General features: G+C 37.7%; 1 protein-coding gene across 9 annotated transcripts in view; it reads left to right on the top strand.

Moving 5' to 3' along the window:
* The window catches only part of ROBO2 (roundabout guidance receptor 2), a 474,011-nt gene extending 458,417 nt beyond the window's left edge, over positions 1-15,594 (top strand). For 4 of the 9 annotated variants that reach the window (XM_074857925.1, XM_074857910.1, XM_074857911.1 and 1 more), the window contains 3 exons: positions 2,843-3,103; positions 7,538-7,738; positions 8,784-15,594. In XM_074857925.1, the coding sequence (XP_074714026.1) occupies positions 2,843-3,103; positions 7,538-7,738; positions 8,784-8,785 (464 nt within the window). In that variant the 3' untranslated portion in view covers positions 8,786-15,594. The remainder of the gene's footprint in view (positions 1-2,842; positions 3,104-7,537; positions 7,739-8,783) is intronic. The other 5 variants (XM_074857947.1, XM_074857932.1, XM_074857940.1 and 2 more) reach the window with 2 other exon arrangements.
* The last annotated feature ends 1,139 nt before the right edge of the window (positions 15,595-16,733 follow it).

The following is a 16,733-nucleotide window of genomic DNA, read 5'->3' as shown; positions in this document are numbered from 1 at the left end:
GAGGAGAGGAGAGGAGAGGAGAGGAGAGGAGAGGAGAGGAGAGGAGAGGAGAGGAGAGGAGAGGAGAGGAGAGGCCCTCTGCAGCACTGGAGAAAGAAACTCATGACTCCACGTACACGGGTTCTTTATATATGCTCAGGCAAGATAACAGAGCATATTTAGTAATTTATCTAAGGCAGAAGATTTGCACTGCAGGATTTAAGTTGTAGAGCAAATAAAAAGCCACATTTACAAATTAAGCTCTCTCCTAGCTTCTTTTATTAGAAAGGAAAGGTAAGTGTTACTGTGACAATCAACCTGTGTAAGAAGGTGAAAAAGCAAATGGTTTAGTCAGGAGATGGTTGGCTAGAATTACTAACCATTCTTACAGATCTTCTCAGACATGTCCAACACAGGTCAGTAAGTCTGTACTCAGGCTGGAGCCAGCCTACATTAATTACATACTACCTGTAATTCTTCTAGAATTGTGTGAAGCTTCATTAGAAGATAAATTTTATTTTTAATTTCAACTCACCCACAGGTCTAAAACACCCAAAGAACTTTGCAAACGTGATTTTTCATTCCACTTCTATGCATAAGGCAGTCATTATGCCCATTTTGTGAATGGATAAAAGCAAGAATAATGGTAGATCAGCAGCATAAGTCTACAGTAATTCCAGGTGTTGCAGCTAGCTCTAGAACACACGGTACGGTTTAAGTACACACCTTCTTTCTTTCTCAGTATCTAATTAATAACAACTATTAGGCAGCAATTTCTGAAGAAGGATACTATTATACGTTAAGAATACTGCAATAATTTTAACTTTTTTTTTTTTGCTACGATACTTTAAGATTTAGTTTATATTGAATGGTAAATATTTTATCTTCGAAAATTGTATTGTCAGATGCCATGTTATGACTGTGTTTATTGGATTCAATGCATTTCCATAAAGTGCTTATAAATCACAATTTCAGTAATCTCTATTTCAGATTGCATAAGCAGATGCCAGTGTTGTGGTTCTGTACATTAACTGGTTATGATTGCAATAAAATCAATTATAAGAAATGCCATTTTGGAAGCCAACACTATAAAGCAATTTTAACATTGGCAAGCTCCCATACCCTCCTGCTTCCACCTACAGTAACTCAAGTGTAGTCATTGTCAAGAAAGGTCACATCTATATTCATAACTAAAAATTTCTCAAGTAAACTAGTGCTGAACATAAAGCATACACCAAGCTCAATGACAGATTATTATAAGGCTGTTCTAGCCAGAAAATAGATAACTTAATCTGCGGTACAGCTCTTCAGCTGTGGACAAAGGTACAGGAGCAACATCAGATAAAACTTCGTTCCCTTTTAGACACAAATAAACCACATGTCCTCATTTATCTGTAAGAGACAGTGTTGACTGGAATGACATCTCGGCAAATTTGGAAGCTTCTACCCCATATATGAGGTATGAATATCACCTCTATACAGCAAGAACATGAAGAAAAGTCTGTGTAGCGTTATATAAAGCCGGATTACAGACTTCAAAATAAATTCCCTCCAAAGGCCTCCTCAGCAATTTATAACATGAATTTCAATTTCACTAGAGTTATAGACATCAGACTTTCCTGCAGGCAAAGCAGAGGTTTACTTTTCCATGCCTGTTATTGAGCCAGGTTCTCTTCCTTGATAAATCTTCACAACACTGTAAGATACGAAAGACTAGAAAGCAGGACAGACCCTGTCTAGTGTAAACTAACATAGGTTTAGTGAAGTTAGTGGGGCTGCACAGATTTATTTGGGTTAGGCATTGCCCAAAACCAAAATTATCAACAAGTATTTTACATATAAAATCAATATCCAATATGGGAAAGTTTTCATTACAATACTAAAGGTGCTTCCCTTTTCTATTTTTTTTTTTTTTAATAAGTTGAGGACTTTTCTGGACTATTATATATCTATCATATCATTTACATGAAAATCTTGCATTTAGAATTGTAACTATCCAGATTCTGTAATTACCTGTGGTCAAAGACTAATAAACAAAATGTACTTTTGCCTCCACAAATGTGATTAGAAGCTTGATCTTCAATTCTACAAGCATTTTAGTAGTCCCGGTGGTAAACTTGAAAAGGGTAGAAGTTGTTAGAGACCAGGCAAGCGTCTTTCAGTGTTCAGCTGAAATTGTATTTTGATTAGTTATATTTGCTAGACTGCTAAACTTAAGAGTGGCCATCCTCTTGACTGTGAAGACTCTAGCTCTTGTCTGAATTTTCAAATAGTGCTTGAATAAAATGCTCACCTGTTGTTTGGTGGTTCCATTTAAACATGCATTTTTCACAGATGTGTTGATGCTTTTTCAATCACAGTAGGTTTTCTGAATAATTTTTCCCAAAATTTTTGTGGAATTTATTAATTTTTATAAAGTTGTATATTTATATTTTGAGTTTAAACCTCAAGCGGAAAGTGAAGTCCAAAAATGGGGATGAGGAAGCAAACTCCAGTATGATGGGGGGAAATTATCAACCGACACAGATCAGTTTTTCATAGCCTTTCTTAATTGCTTGCTGTTACTGAAAGAGCCAGCTGAAGTATATTCCACAGAAAATAAATCCCATCCTTAGAAATGTAAGTCAGGACTCAGAGTCTATTGATTTTTGTGGAAGTTAGAAAGAGCTAGCAACACAGTAACCTGAATAAAAAGCTAACGGAAGTTAAAAACACTTTTCTGATTAACTGAAATTTCCTCCTTTTAAAATCAGCAAGTGAAGTGATTCGTGCCATTTGCAAGGGACTTTTCTTTTCAGCATCAAATAGACCTTCTGTTTCAATTAAAAAATTAGTTCATCTAAATCTTATTCACATTTTTTAGATCTTCCACCACCACCCGACCCGCCCCCTGGTCAGGGTTTAAGGCAGCAAATAGTCCCCGGCCAGCGCGGAGGCTCGGCAGAGAGGAAAGGAAGCTCTCTTGAGAGGCAGCATGCACCCAACGTAGATGAAACAAAGAGCTCCCTGGACCGGCAAGCTAGAACATCACTAGAGTGGCAGCGGCAAACCCAGGAGTGGATAAGCTCGACAGACCGCCAAGAGGATTTCAGGAAAGCCCAACACAAACAAGCCTTCGGATCAGGTGTGTGTGTGCTGCACCAGCCGAGGCAACGCAGACGGCTTCTTGACACTTCTCAGCTGAGGGTTTCTGTATCTGGCAGGAGCCTAGGATCACCTCACGCTCCTCTGTGCCAGTACTGGTGAGGCTCCGGCTGGAAAATAAGAAAAGGCAAAGTGAAGTGAGAGCTTGTGATCCAAGTATTTTCCCTCCTGCAACAATGAAATCTCATTAACACCTGACTCGGTGCATTCTTTACAGTGTTTTGGCAATTAATAATGTTGTCAAGCATAGCAGTGGACAAACAGGAACAGTTTCAGGCAGTCAGGGGAGGAGAGACAGATTTTTAGAGTACTTTCTGTTAGATGTATTTATTTATACATATAGGGCCATATTTTCTAGTTCTTTCAACCTGCTTCTAAATTGTCAGCAGTTGTTTTTGCCTGTCTGCAAGAAGGCTGATCCTTCTGAGCTACTGACATTCCTTCCAGCTGTATTTAAAACAGTCTTCTCCTTATTCAAGGATATGACAAAGTAACATTCATCTCTTAGGCCCAGCAAGATGACAGTGCAAGTTTTCACCTTTATGCAGGATCTGCTCATTGCCGAGTGCTGACTTTATCTCCTAAATGGATTTCAAGTCTGTAAAAATGTGTGCAGGAGGCATTGCTGAGCTGGAGTTGTAGTTCTACAGTATTCGCAGATTCCTTCTGTCAGCCTGACCTCAAGTAAAAGCTGCTGTTTCAGCTTTTACCCTCATACCAGGGTATTTTCTTTAACCCACTAATCACACGTTATCCCAGTGCTGATTAGAGTGGTACAAGAGGACAATTAAGAAGATTTTAAAAAAATATTATACTGTACATGGAGCTTTCTGTAGGGCTACAGTATTTCTTCAAGTATGTATGTTGCTCCCACAGTAACACTAGAGGTACTCATATTACCCATCTTTTTCTTGATTTTATTCTACTATTAATGCTCCTTGTTAATCTAGCACACTAATACCAATGACATTTAAAAAAAAAAAAATAGGAGTATGCAGGCAAATGTGTCTTGGAGGCAGGATTTACTGAATAAAGTCCTCCTAGGAATATTGCTACCCCTATTTAAAATGTGAATATTTCAAATACAATCCATATTTGAAAATATAACGATAATGCTACCATTAAAATCCCCTAATCTTTCAGCTGCATAAACAAGTGAGTGTTCATGTTGTAAGATGATGATGTGAAGTTGCGTTTAAAAATAGTGTGCAAAAATCATGCTACTTGGTGAATTGGCAAATTTGCTTACAATGTACAAGATGTACAAACACACAGAAAATAGCCCAAATATACTTTAAACATCTCATTTCTTTGTAAATTATCATTAAGGATGCTTCTCTGACCTGGTTAGCAGAACTCCCCTCCTTTTCCTCTGCTTTGTAAATGTACAAATAGAAATTGTCAAGTTATTCTGTGATATAGAGGGTATACAGTACTAAAATTCTCATCCTACAGGACTTGTATTTATCTGTCCTTAAATAAAAAAAACTTGATCTTGACACTTCTAGTGTCCTACATGAACACTGAATTTAGGGCTGGAATGATTACAGGTGTCTTGTTCTTATCAAATTCAGGATGACCAGGGCAATTGCATATCCTTTATGCATGACAAAGGATTCCTGTGGGAGAGGTTCATAAAGTTTGTGCGCAAGGTGGGCCAGAGCTTCCTATCTGTCTGTCTGTTTTCTTACCCCAGCTTCTTGCACTACAGCTTTCTTGCTCTGTATGCTTTTCTCTGGTAGATTTTAAAAAGGCTACTCTTGTGTGTGATGCTTGTTTGTTACTAAACTTTGGGGTTTTAATAATATTAGTTGTGCTTCTTCCCTTTTCCTTTATTAATGACAAAGATCTCTGGAAATCTATCCTGTCCCAGTTTTCAATATATTTCCAAAAGGAGTTATTATTAGCTATCAGCTTCCAGAAAATAGCTATTTTGCAGCTTAGGGGGCTTCATTCAGACATTATCAAGCTGTGAGTGAAATTTTGAAAGCAGGAGCTTTGGTTTGAAGTTGAATACAATAAAAATACCTAATTCTGGGAACCGTGTTTCCACTGGCTGCTTTCAGTATAAACAAGATCACTGAGTTCCTGCCAATGGCTTTGTTGTAGAACTGCAGTTACAGCACATCAAATAGGACATTCTCAGCTATGCCTCTAAAGAAAGTAGTGCTAGATCAAGTTACAATAGTTTTGATAATGTTAACAGTCTTTTGGTTATCTTATAAGGTATAGAATCATCATTACACACATATATCCTGACTTCACAGGGGCTAGAATTATATCTTCAAATTAAAGGCTCAGTATTTCAAAGAGAAAGTCATCGGTAAAGCCTCCCATATTCTTTGCACACATGGGGCATGAGGCAGTGTTTTGATAAATGTGAACCCATCCTGAGGACTTGAGACAACTACCTTTCATGTGCTAGAATGTTATGAAAAAACTTAGCCTGTATTTTATGTCACAATTGCGTATTTTATGGATTGTATTTATTTCTGAGGGCACAACAGATAATTTAACACACCATATGCTCTATAATGATAATGCACTTTATATTTATTCATGGTCGTTTTTTCTCAATATTTCATTGAACCCGAAGGAGGCCTTATCCTGAGTCCGCAAACTAGAAAAACAAATCAATTGACCATATATGTCATCTTCAAACTCTTTTGCAATGCTAGTGACTTTTCTATCCATCCTTTAAAAATGTATCCAGCTTTCTGCTGAACTGATTTATGCTTCTTACTTTATTGCTGCCTTAATGCAAGCTGTTCCATATTTTAGCCAGCCTTCGGAAACCAGGTTTGCATCTGATTCTATTGTTAGGGCTTGATATATAAAGAACAAGTAACATGATTTAGGAGGCTATGGCTAATAAATGCCATTTTACTATGTCTTTTAAGCATTTCTTTATATTTCAGTAAGGACAGCACACGATCATGGCACAAAACACTGATAATGCCCTTATGTCCTGCAGCGCAAATATTCTGGTCCCTTGGGCAGGGCCAGAGGGAGATACTTTGACAAGAGAAAGAAGTCAGCTGCCTGCCCTCTTCTGCAACAGATTTACCGTACAAATGGGTTCTGTTCAATAGCAGATCACAGGGGGAATTCCCATGTCCTACTCACTTGTGGCAGTAGGCACAAAGAATGAAATCCTGGGTTTCTTCCACAAATTTGTTCTCATTTAGCATTTCCCTAAGTTAATTGTGCCTCTGCTGCAGCCTTTGCACAGACTTTAGGGTTGTGAATAAAAGCATTTCTATCTCCTTTTCTTTCCAACCATCCCCACCTACTTTTCCTTCTGTGTTCCTGCCCTCTGTCAAAGAAAGTCTGTTTCTCCTCTTGAGGTTGTTTAAGAGTGAAGACAATAGGAAAAGCTAAATAAAGAAACCCCTTTCATCTCATATTCACTTTAAAAAATGTAAGATTCAAGCACAAGATATCCCACTGATTTCAGAAGGGGCAATTCCTGTGTTTGAGGTTAAGCATACATACTCAGATTCTTTCTTGAATCAAACTATATTTAGCAGGGTTCTGAGATGGCAAAAGTGGATCATACACAGCAAAGAAATAAAATAGTGCTTCTATTAGTGTTAAATCAGTGCTGCTGTTTTGCTTCTTAGGTTAGGATTATTACAACAATATCTCCTGGAAACTCTAATCAGATGTGATGTCTTGTTTTACTTCATGCTATATGAAGACATACAGCCCTATGCTTTATTGGTATTAATCCTGCTCTTGCAAGCAGTTCAGAGAGGAAGAAGCCAAGTGAGCAAAAGTAAGTCTTTTGCTCATAATGGAACATGAAACAAGCTGCAGGAAGATTTACTCACCCCAAATATTACAACTACTAATACTATGTAGAATATAATATTTTCCAAGGTAATTCACAACCAGTTAAAAAAATCTTCAGTGTACTTTGCATCGTTAGAAATTACTGAGCTGCTGGAAGCTAATTAAATTAGCTGATATTGTAGTTCTTTATCTAAATTGATTGAGGTAATGTTACCATAATTTAAGCTAAAGAAAAGGAAAAAGTGCATTCATGTAGACTTGAAGCAGAAATCTAATCATAGCTGCATTGTTTTGGAAATTGTATGTGCATCTATTTTTATTAAAGTATCTTTGATTCATGATCTATTCATAAAAAATCTAGACTTTTTATAATTAATACAAACTAACTTCTGAGTTCACATGAAAGCAAGATTAAATTCATGCTGGTTTCTTTGTCTGTGGGATATAACACTGAGCTGTGTATTTTCTTAAGTAAAATTGCCACGCTATAAAGAAAGACAAAAGACAGATATCTGAGGGTAGGAATGAATATGATGTCCATATAAGAATAGCTTGTTTATTCATATTTATAGGAATTTACTTGGTATTTGTTTTGTTTTGTTTTGTTTTGCTTTTCTAGAAGAGGCACTCGTACCATATAGTAAACCCAACTTCCCATCCCCTGGCGGCCACAGCTCTTCAGGAACAGCTTCTTCTAAAGGATCGACCGGACCTAGAAAAGGTGAAGTCTTGCGGGGAGGTCACCAACGCAATGCCAGTGACCTTCTCGATGTAGGCTATGTGGGATCAAACAGTCAAGGACAGTTTACTGGTGAATTATGTAAGTTTATCTCTAGCTACAGTTCAAACTCTCAAATAGAGAAAAAGAGAAAAAATTATAAATCTGTTTTGAATAGAGGAGGAATATCAGAGAGAATGTGATAATCAGATTAAATTTTACCCAGATCTTTTTGCCTTCTGAGGTGTTTTGCCTGTAATGACAAACAAATGAAGTTCCTCTGTTCTTTGGTTTGGACCAGTTCAAATCTGTATAAGCCATGCCAAGAGTATCCACATAGTACATCTTTCAGTGTGTAATGCTAGTGAAACACTGTGGAAATTGAAAAGAAATTCTACTAATTTAGAATTTTCTTGGCAAAGTGTAGTGTGTTTGTCTTGGAAATGCTCTTGGCAGTTTTTCTCAGACGAGTGGATGAAAAGGGTGCTGAATTTGTTGGGCATGTTGGCAGGCTTGTGATGCCTTTTCCTTAACTTTCTGTTGCTTGATGAGCAGTATTCTGCTCTTTTTGACCTTAGATGGAGGTTCTCTTTTTTCGACTGTGTAGCCCAGTTTTTCAGTTGTATATCTCAACCCTTTCCTCAACTTCCCAGGCCAGGCGAATTATTTTCCAGCCTTTTTTCTATTACCCCTCAATATCTGTTAAACCTTGTATAAAACCAGGTTAATGCTGTGTACATGATGGTAGTACCAGATGCCCAAAGGTTTGACTCTATTGTCTGAAGTAGTACACCAACACTGCAGCTCAGGCATACTGGAATGTTTACTAGTAAAAGCAATGTAGCTGTTGGCATGTCTGCCTTCTATTTGCTGCAGTCAAACCCTCAGCACCTCCCGACAGTTACCACCCAATAGTTTGTAAGAGAGCTAATGGTGATCCACAAACCCTGAAATGTGCTGTCTCAGATATGGTGTTGGTAAGCGCTGAATTTTAGCATTCATTGCTTTTCATCTTAGAAGCAATTAACTCTCTTCTCCTAACCTATTGAATATTCATCCCATGCTGCAGTAATATTGCCATAGGCTTTGTTTTGTGTTTTTTCCTCCTTATTACAACCTCTTTCTCTCTCTTTGTTTCTCTCTATAGAGTAGTTGAGAAGACACATTGCAAGCTGCTCTGATGGATCATCAGGTCTGAACTCATGGAAGTGATGACACTAAACAGTGCAATGAACATTTTCTTTATTTATGTACTATTAAAAGAACTGTAAATGCAATGTAAAGACACACAGCCACACATATCCCACAGATACTTTACTTGTGTTCTTCTCTTTAATACACCATCCACCTTAAACTATTCCTTGTCAGGAGTATATAAAAAAGAAAGAAAAAAAAAAAAAACAACACCCTCCAGGATGAAAAGGATTTCCTTGTGTATATAATTTCTTTTGTTGCATTGCTATGCAAGCTCACCTTCTTTTTAGCTATGTTCATATTCATGTCTGTTTTTATTGGTCTGTTGTACTATATGTGAATTAATAGGCTGTGGTGCCATATATTAACTTTTAATTGTGTAACTTTTATGTTTAAAGTTTGCACTGCAATTTTATTTGGTGATAAGCACAAAACTCTACTCCTCATGACATGAAGAAAAAAGAAACTGAATGTGTGAAGAAGGTTTACGTACTGTAAGCTACTTTGGATAATGCTGGATGTAAAGGAGTATGTTAGGTGGTTTTCCATTGGGGTGTAGAAATGAGAAAGTGACAGGCAAAACTGATGTCAGTGAAGACATTAGAGACAGATTTAAATCTTTTAAAGGCAAGCAACATAGTTGCTCTTCCTATTTAAGAAGGGGTCAGAAGTTGGAAGTGTGAAATTAAAGAGTGAATATTAAAATTAAAGGTAGCATGAGATGGCCTAGACCCTTTCACTAGAATGATGCCCTTAGTATCTGTTTTTAGCCATCCCATGCCACTTAAGTAAAGGGGAAGAAAAACAAACCTTGCTACAAACAAAAGAATTTAGGGTGTTTCACTAAAGCTGTTTTTATATTGCAGTTTTAAAAGAATTATTACCATTAATTTCTCCAACCCAAAATATAAGACAGAGATTTCCCAGGAGAAGCTAACAATATAAACTCAAGGAATACCTAGTAAGTAGTTAAGGATGCAATTTATTATTAAGGCATATTCAGGCTGCTTCCAAAAAATTGAAATGTCAGAGTATCTTATTTCATTTTTCCAATACGTGTACAGTATAATAGAAGATAGAGCTGCACCACTGAAATTCATGACATTAATTGTTTTGATGCAGTCTAAACAAACCTTTGTGTTCTGTTACCTGAAGTGTGTGAGAGCTGAAGCTGGATCCACTAAATTTGTAGTAAAATGTTTAGTGTTTGGAAGGAAAGCAACGGTCAAATTATTTTCAGCTTGCATTAAGTACATTTCTGGCAATACAATACATCCAAAAAGTTGGATATAAGCAAAGAAAATCTTTGACCTATGTTTTAGTGGGTGGCTTCAAACCCTGCTATGATGAGGAAATAACGCATGTTTATACACTTTTTGAATAAACCAGACTCTGTAAGTGGACATTAATGACAGCATCCTGTCTCTTCATTAATTTTCATGACTTTGTCCAAATCTTCTGTACCTCTCAAATCTCAAAGTAAATTGTCAAACTTTTCTTAGAATATTGTATGTGTATAGCCCATTCATTTGGTGCTTAATTTAAATATTGCATCCTACAGCTTGTTTCTGTTAGTTATCTGACCATGAATACAACTTTCCATTTGAATACCCTTTTCGTATAACCAGTCTATGTTGTTTTATATATTGCCTTGGAGCTCACCAGTATTAAGAACACTCTTAGTAGTGGCAGAATTTTAGAGAAGTAAATTACAATGCTAAATATGTGTTGCTTTTCATTTCATTAACTTGTTCCATGATAAGATAAAACACTACAGCCATCAACTATAACTCAGCACTATTGAATATTAAAAAAATGCTAGTTAACTTCCTTAAGGTCAAGACTGTTATTTAGCAGGTTAAAAACCAAAAAAGTTGAGAAAAAAATGTATGCATTTATTTATATATGTGACCAGTGAATATATGTAATTTTCCTGCTTGTTAAGCCATTATAGTTAAAACCATTACTTCAAAATGTGCAGAAATGTTCAAGCAAGATAAAGAAGGCATCATATTTACATATGTATGTTTTTTATTTTGGTATTATCATATGAAGAGAAGACTATTCAGGGTACAATTCAAATTTAATTCTCTGGAAAATGTTTAACTCAGTCGTCGGTAGATTTGTTTTCCTTTTAATTCAAAGCTTGTGCTGAGCTTTGGTGGAACACCTTACTCACTATATTCTATTCAAAATTCAGTATCATTAGATGTTGATAAAGTCATCCCAATTACTTTCAAATACGTGTTTTATCTCTTCCACTGGAAAGTAAATGTGTGTCAGTATTAAAGCTGTGCAGTACCATGATATTCACTAACTTGTCCATCTGCTTCTGTACATTTTTGTTCATTAATAATTTGCTTACAATATTACATAAGGTGTTGTTGTGTATCGCAAAGTGTCTCCATTATCCTACAGGTGATGTCTCTTCTTTTTTTTTCTCTCTCTCTTTTCTATACAGTGTACTTCCAATGAACCACAGTACATATTTTTTAAAATGCCATTTAATTTACTATTTTAAAAGAAGTATTCTTCTTTTTTAAAAAAAATTGAAAACATTTATTGTGAATAATGTGTTTAAAGAAAAGGGATGTTGTGGCAGCACTTAGAATTGTTTTTTAATTTGTTTTTTTAAAAAACTGTTTATTGGCTACAGTTTGTTCACAAAAAAAGTATGACCTCTTAATGTGTTTCATTGGTGTTAGTGCAGCAAAGTTTAATTGGCATAAAAAGTTGGTTAATAGTACTGTTGAAGTGTGTATTGTATATTTACTGGGGAAAAAATAAAACATATTCACATTTCAAATCTATGTTAAAAGACCTTGAGTAAGGAGTCAATATGTGGAAACTCAAACTGGGAAAATCAGGCAATAATAACATAGACTGAGCTATAATCATCACTGTCCACTTACAGGTAACAAGGAACATTTTATATGCTGGTTTTTGAACTAAGCTAAGAGCTGTCTTTTAAATAGGCCAGTGGTAAACATTGCCTGTCACAGGGATTTCTGTTTAAGGTCCTGTCCATATTGGGAACAGTTGTACCAATGTAATTACACTGATACAGCTATTCTAGTGATACATCCTCCATTTGTAGACAGACTATCTCGTTGTACAGTAAGGACTGAAAGTGCACAGATTACTTTGCTTAAAGCCCGTAAGGTAGTGGATGTGTAAAACCTGTGTTCAGTGGGTCTGAACCCTTGGACTTGGGGTTTTGTACTGGTGAAGCTACTGCCAACCCAGTACAGAATATCCCCAGAACGTGCAGATAGATGCTAGGTCAATTTTTCTCAATCTTTGCATTGAATATATGCTCAATTATAAATGCAGGAGGGCTGAAGGACCAAATAATAAATTGTTACATGTGCTTCAGTGGTGTATTGCTGTATGGTCAGCCATTTCAGTGATGCAAACAACAGGCATTTCTTTTTTGCTATTTATTATTTCTCAAGTCCTTATCCAAGTCAGTAACCCTTTCGAATAACTTTCGGTTGTCACCTGAAATACAACAGAAATGCTGTTCCTTGGGAAAAGTACAAAAGAAAAGGAGCATGGAGTGTTTCAAGTATATGGATTTAACTACAGAGAGTTCAAGTGGAAGACATGACTGTTTGAAATAATGATATGCTGGTTTATGCTTGCCTCAGCCCATGCATTGCCAGCCAGGAGAAAAGGTGTGTGCTAAGGCTGAGAAAGAGTCCTCACAACTGACACAGGAAAGGTAATTGGGTTGGGGGAGATTCTGGCAGGAACTTTTTAAAAAAAAATTATAAATACAGGCAGCTCCTTTGGCTTTTCTACGATTTATGCAGTTTGGTTTTTTTATGATTAATGGCCTTGTGGAAATTTAGCAGGGGAACTAGAAGGAAAAAAGTTGGCCTTCTTTTGTAAAGATTGTGGGGAATTTGTTTGCTGAGGGGAGGATTTTTTAATTTCATTTTTATTTTTTTAACATGTGTTTTGTGTTCCATCTATCTGGAACACATTAGCTAAAAATAAATTATTTTTGAAAACCATGTGGGCAATGGACAATTCATTTAGGAGGTACATTCAAATAGCAGGAAAGACAGCAAAGAGTAATACTAAAAAAAGGAACATACGCTGCCTTAGAATCAGCCAAGTATACTACAGTTTCACATGTGATTCTGAACTCTTGATAATACGTATAAGCTTCACTGCTTTTGGTTTCCCTATCAAAATAAATTATCCAAAGTCCATAGATCCTTGGGACACTAAATCTGGTACTTTATTTTAAATGTGTGGTTAAGCCAAGCCAGTAGGACTGAAGTATGCTCAGGGCCTATGAGCTCCCAGCCCTGGTTGCTCGCAGCCCAGCAGTCTTCAGCTGGGAAGCGCACATGGCTTCAGGCTCAGCGGGTTTCAGTGGATCCCTTTGCTAGGCACCTTGTCAGGCACCCCATATGTAGAGGCAAGGTACTTCACCGAGGACAGAGTTTTTCAAGGCAGGGAGGGTCTCTGATGAGTTAGCCGTTGTGGTGGTTCACATTCGGACCACTTAGTCAAGTCTCATGTTTTGGGATCACCCTCCCCAGCCCTTGTCTCAGTGCTGTCCTGCTGTGGTCTGTGTCCTCAGTGCTGCTGCTATCCCCTGAATCTGGAGCGCCTGGCATGGCAGGGTGCAAGAGAAGCGGTGTGGTAGTGTAGGGGGGCATATAATGCTCTACATGCATTGAGTGGCTGGATATATACCCTACTAGTGAGGAGGGGAGACCAGGGAACACAGTAGAGCAGTGGTTACAAACATCCACCCTGCTGTTTCTAGCTTGTTCCCTGCTTCTGTTTCAAACTGACCTCTTGCCCTACCAACCGCTCCTCCACCCAGAATAACAGGTACAACAACTTAGAGACATCTCATGGGACCCAGAGTGCCATGCCTGCATGCTATGAATGTGGACTGGAGTTTGGGGGAGAGCTAGCTCTGAGCTCTAGTGCTGGCATAAGGACTAGATTGCTCTCTAGTCTGCTTTAACTGTGTAGCTACATCCAGGAAGATCCCAGCAGAAAACAAGTTCCTAGAGTGCACCTCAGCATTGCAGTGTCTCTTCTGACATGTGACAACTCAGTCTGTCGTAGACCATTCTGCGTTTGATGCTAGCTTCTCACCACATCCTGAGGACTGAAATGGCTTATGGTGACATTTAGGCAAGTGATGTTGTTCCTCTCTCTGCAGCAAAATGGAAAAAAAAATCCAAAACACAACACCAAAAAAACAAACGTGTCACTTAAACACCAACGTCTTAAACAATCCTCAAAAATCCTAGAAAACAAAGCATTTCAGATTTACATGTTTGAGGATCTTTTTTTCCTTTTTTTCATATTTTGTTTTAGCTACCATTGAAAAGATCTATTTATTTTTTCAGAGCTGCTACACTCTTCCTCTGCTCCACCCATTCTCCAAATACTTATCTTTCATCTGTAAAGAAGTTATGGTAGAGAATAATTACATTTGTGTACTTTCTGTGTTATAACTTTAAAGGTGCACAGTTGCATTCAGTTCAATTGATCAAAGCCAGATGGGGATGAAATGTTTGTGTTTTTTTTCTAAAAAGGCCTGCTACTATTTGTGCTGATATTTGTTCTCCATTTATGCTGATCAGTGCATCTTTTGCCTTCAAGGATGCCATTAGTAATCCTCCTTTGTGTTCAAAAGCAGGAATCCATTGTGCAGCACTTGGAGAGCCACTCGGATGCAGGTAAAGAATATAACAGCTTGAGCAAGTGCTAATTAGAACCAATTAAACTTAATTGACCTCCTTTGGCAGTAAAATGCATAATAGAACTTGCTCTGTCCTTGCAAAATGGAGATCTCCCCTCTAAGCATAAGAGTGAAGCATGGTTTCATGTATCAGCCTGTGGTAATTATGTGGGTATAACAACTAGAAAGTGGCTTGCTCCAATTTGTTCTAATAACTGAGCTCCACTGTATCAGGGCAGTGCAATAAAAGTGAGATTTCTGGTTCAGTCTGTTTAAAAACCTAATTTTTACCGAGCAAATGAGCATCCCAAGATACCAATACTAACCTCTAGGAATGAGCTGGCAGAAAAATACAGAGTCCCTTTTATGGCTAAGTAATAACGTGAGCATAAAAAAGAGGCAGTTATATGCCCGCAAGTTGGAAATGGCTCTGATGCTCGGAGGCCGTGTCCATTCTGAGTAGTAGGTGTAAGCTGTGGTGTGCCTGGATCGGTGCCTTGTCCGGCTAAATGATCTACCTACAGTTTAGCATTGCTCCCCACTGCACCTTGCAAGGAGGCTGCCTTCTGCAGACTTCTGTTCAAAAAGGGGCACTAGCATCCATCCACCTGAGGTTTGCGGTGCCATGGGGCTGCACCACTACCATGGGCACCAGTTTGCACATAGTCAGAGGTATCCAAATAAAAGGAGAGAGAGAGAACAGGGGAGAGAATGAGGGGTAGGAAATGTAAAATTGTATGTATTCAAAAGCATCGGTGGTGGGTGCTAAACTACACATCCCTGTGAAAAGCTGAGAAGCCATTCTTATTAGTAAAACAGAATTGATCCAGTTTCAATGACCATGCTTTCCTGACTTTTTTCTTAGCAGGAACTGAATGCGACTGATTTTGCTGCTAACTTGGCCTTACTATGAACAGCAATAAAGGTGTTAGTCAGGTGGGGCCTTTGATGTGACCAATAACATCACTATCCCTTCAGGGAATGTTCGTATGCTGGCTTGTTAATGAATTTCTTTCCTAATGAGTATCATTAAAAACCCTTTGATTAGCTATTTGTGTGAATGCCCTTCCTTTTTCCTCTAAGCTGCTACTTGCACTAGTGGCAGCAGGTTTTTGCCCTAGGCAGAAAACATGCAGCTGTATTCCTTACCTCATGAATACAAGTCTGAGGCAAACCACAATAGGAAAGAGAGAAAAAAAAAAAAAAAAAGGACGAAAAAAGACAGAAAAAAAGACCTCGCAGATGAGTTGAAGTTGTTTTCTACACATGTACAACCTGAGCAGGCACTAGCATTCAGATGAGAACGTCATTAGGGGAAATGAAGAGCAATAGGTAGTGATGGTGAAGCATGTAACAATAATTTACATACACCTTGAGTGCCAACAGGCAAAGAAACAAATAAAGCTATAACCTGGGGAAAAGGAATGCCAGAGAATAAATGGACCGCAACAAGCAAACAAAAAATGCTATGTCATAAAATGTAGCAAAAAGCCTAGAGAACAAAATTAAAAACAAAATAAGGCATTTCACATCCCAGGCCCCTAATGAGATATTGATGGCATAGAAATTGCCTACTCCTATGCAAGACAAAAGGAAGACTGAGAAACACAAAAACAATTAGGAAACAGATTTGGCTATCTAAGATTTAATAGAAAGAGATGTGGCATAGCAGAGCACAATTAATAACCATTGCCTGAAACATTTTCTTCTCCTGAGCTACTGCAGACTTGTCTCCCCCACTCCCAGTCTTAAAATGACAGACATCTGATCCAGTTTGTATTTAAAATAAATCTCTCTCTGCTGTTCCTTCCCCAGGTCTCCCAGTGAATTGCAGATTCTGATAAACAAACCTTTTGCATTTACTCTGGTGTCACAGGCTTCGAACTAGTCTCAGCCTATCCAGCGCCACCATCTTTCTCTTTTTTCCCATCAGGCATAAGTTTCATCTGCATATTTTCTACCTTGTTGTTAGGCATATAATGAGGCTTTTCTATTTTTGTCCTTCTTTGCTCAGAAAGCTGTCTTAGGCATGTCACACTTAGAGATTTATACAAGTTCACTTCTATGTTTGATCTATGTGGAATATGAGGTTTAAGTTTAAACTAGGTCATTGGGTGCCTTTAGAGCATTTGTGAGTAAGGGAGAGCCATTGGGTCTTGATTTAAGTGTTTCAGCCCTGAACGC

This window comes from Strix uralensis, chromosome 2, assembly GCF_047716275.1.
Source record: "Strix uralensis isolate ZFMK-TIS-50842 chromosome 2, bStrUra1, whole genome shotgun sequence".
Taxonomy (NCBI): domain Eukaryota; kingdom Metazoa; phylum Chordata; class Aves; order Strigiformes; family Strigidae; genus Strix; species Strix uralensis.
Note: the sequence above shows the minus strand (reverse complement) of the source record. Positions and strands in the feature narration are given on the sequence as shown.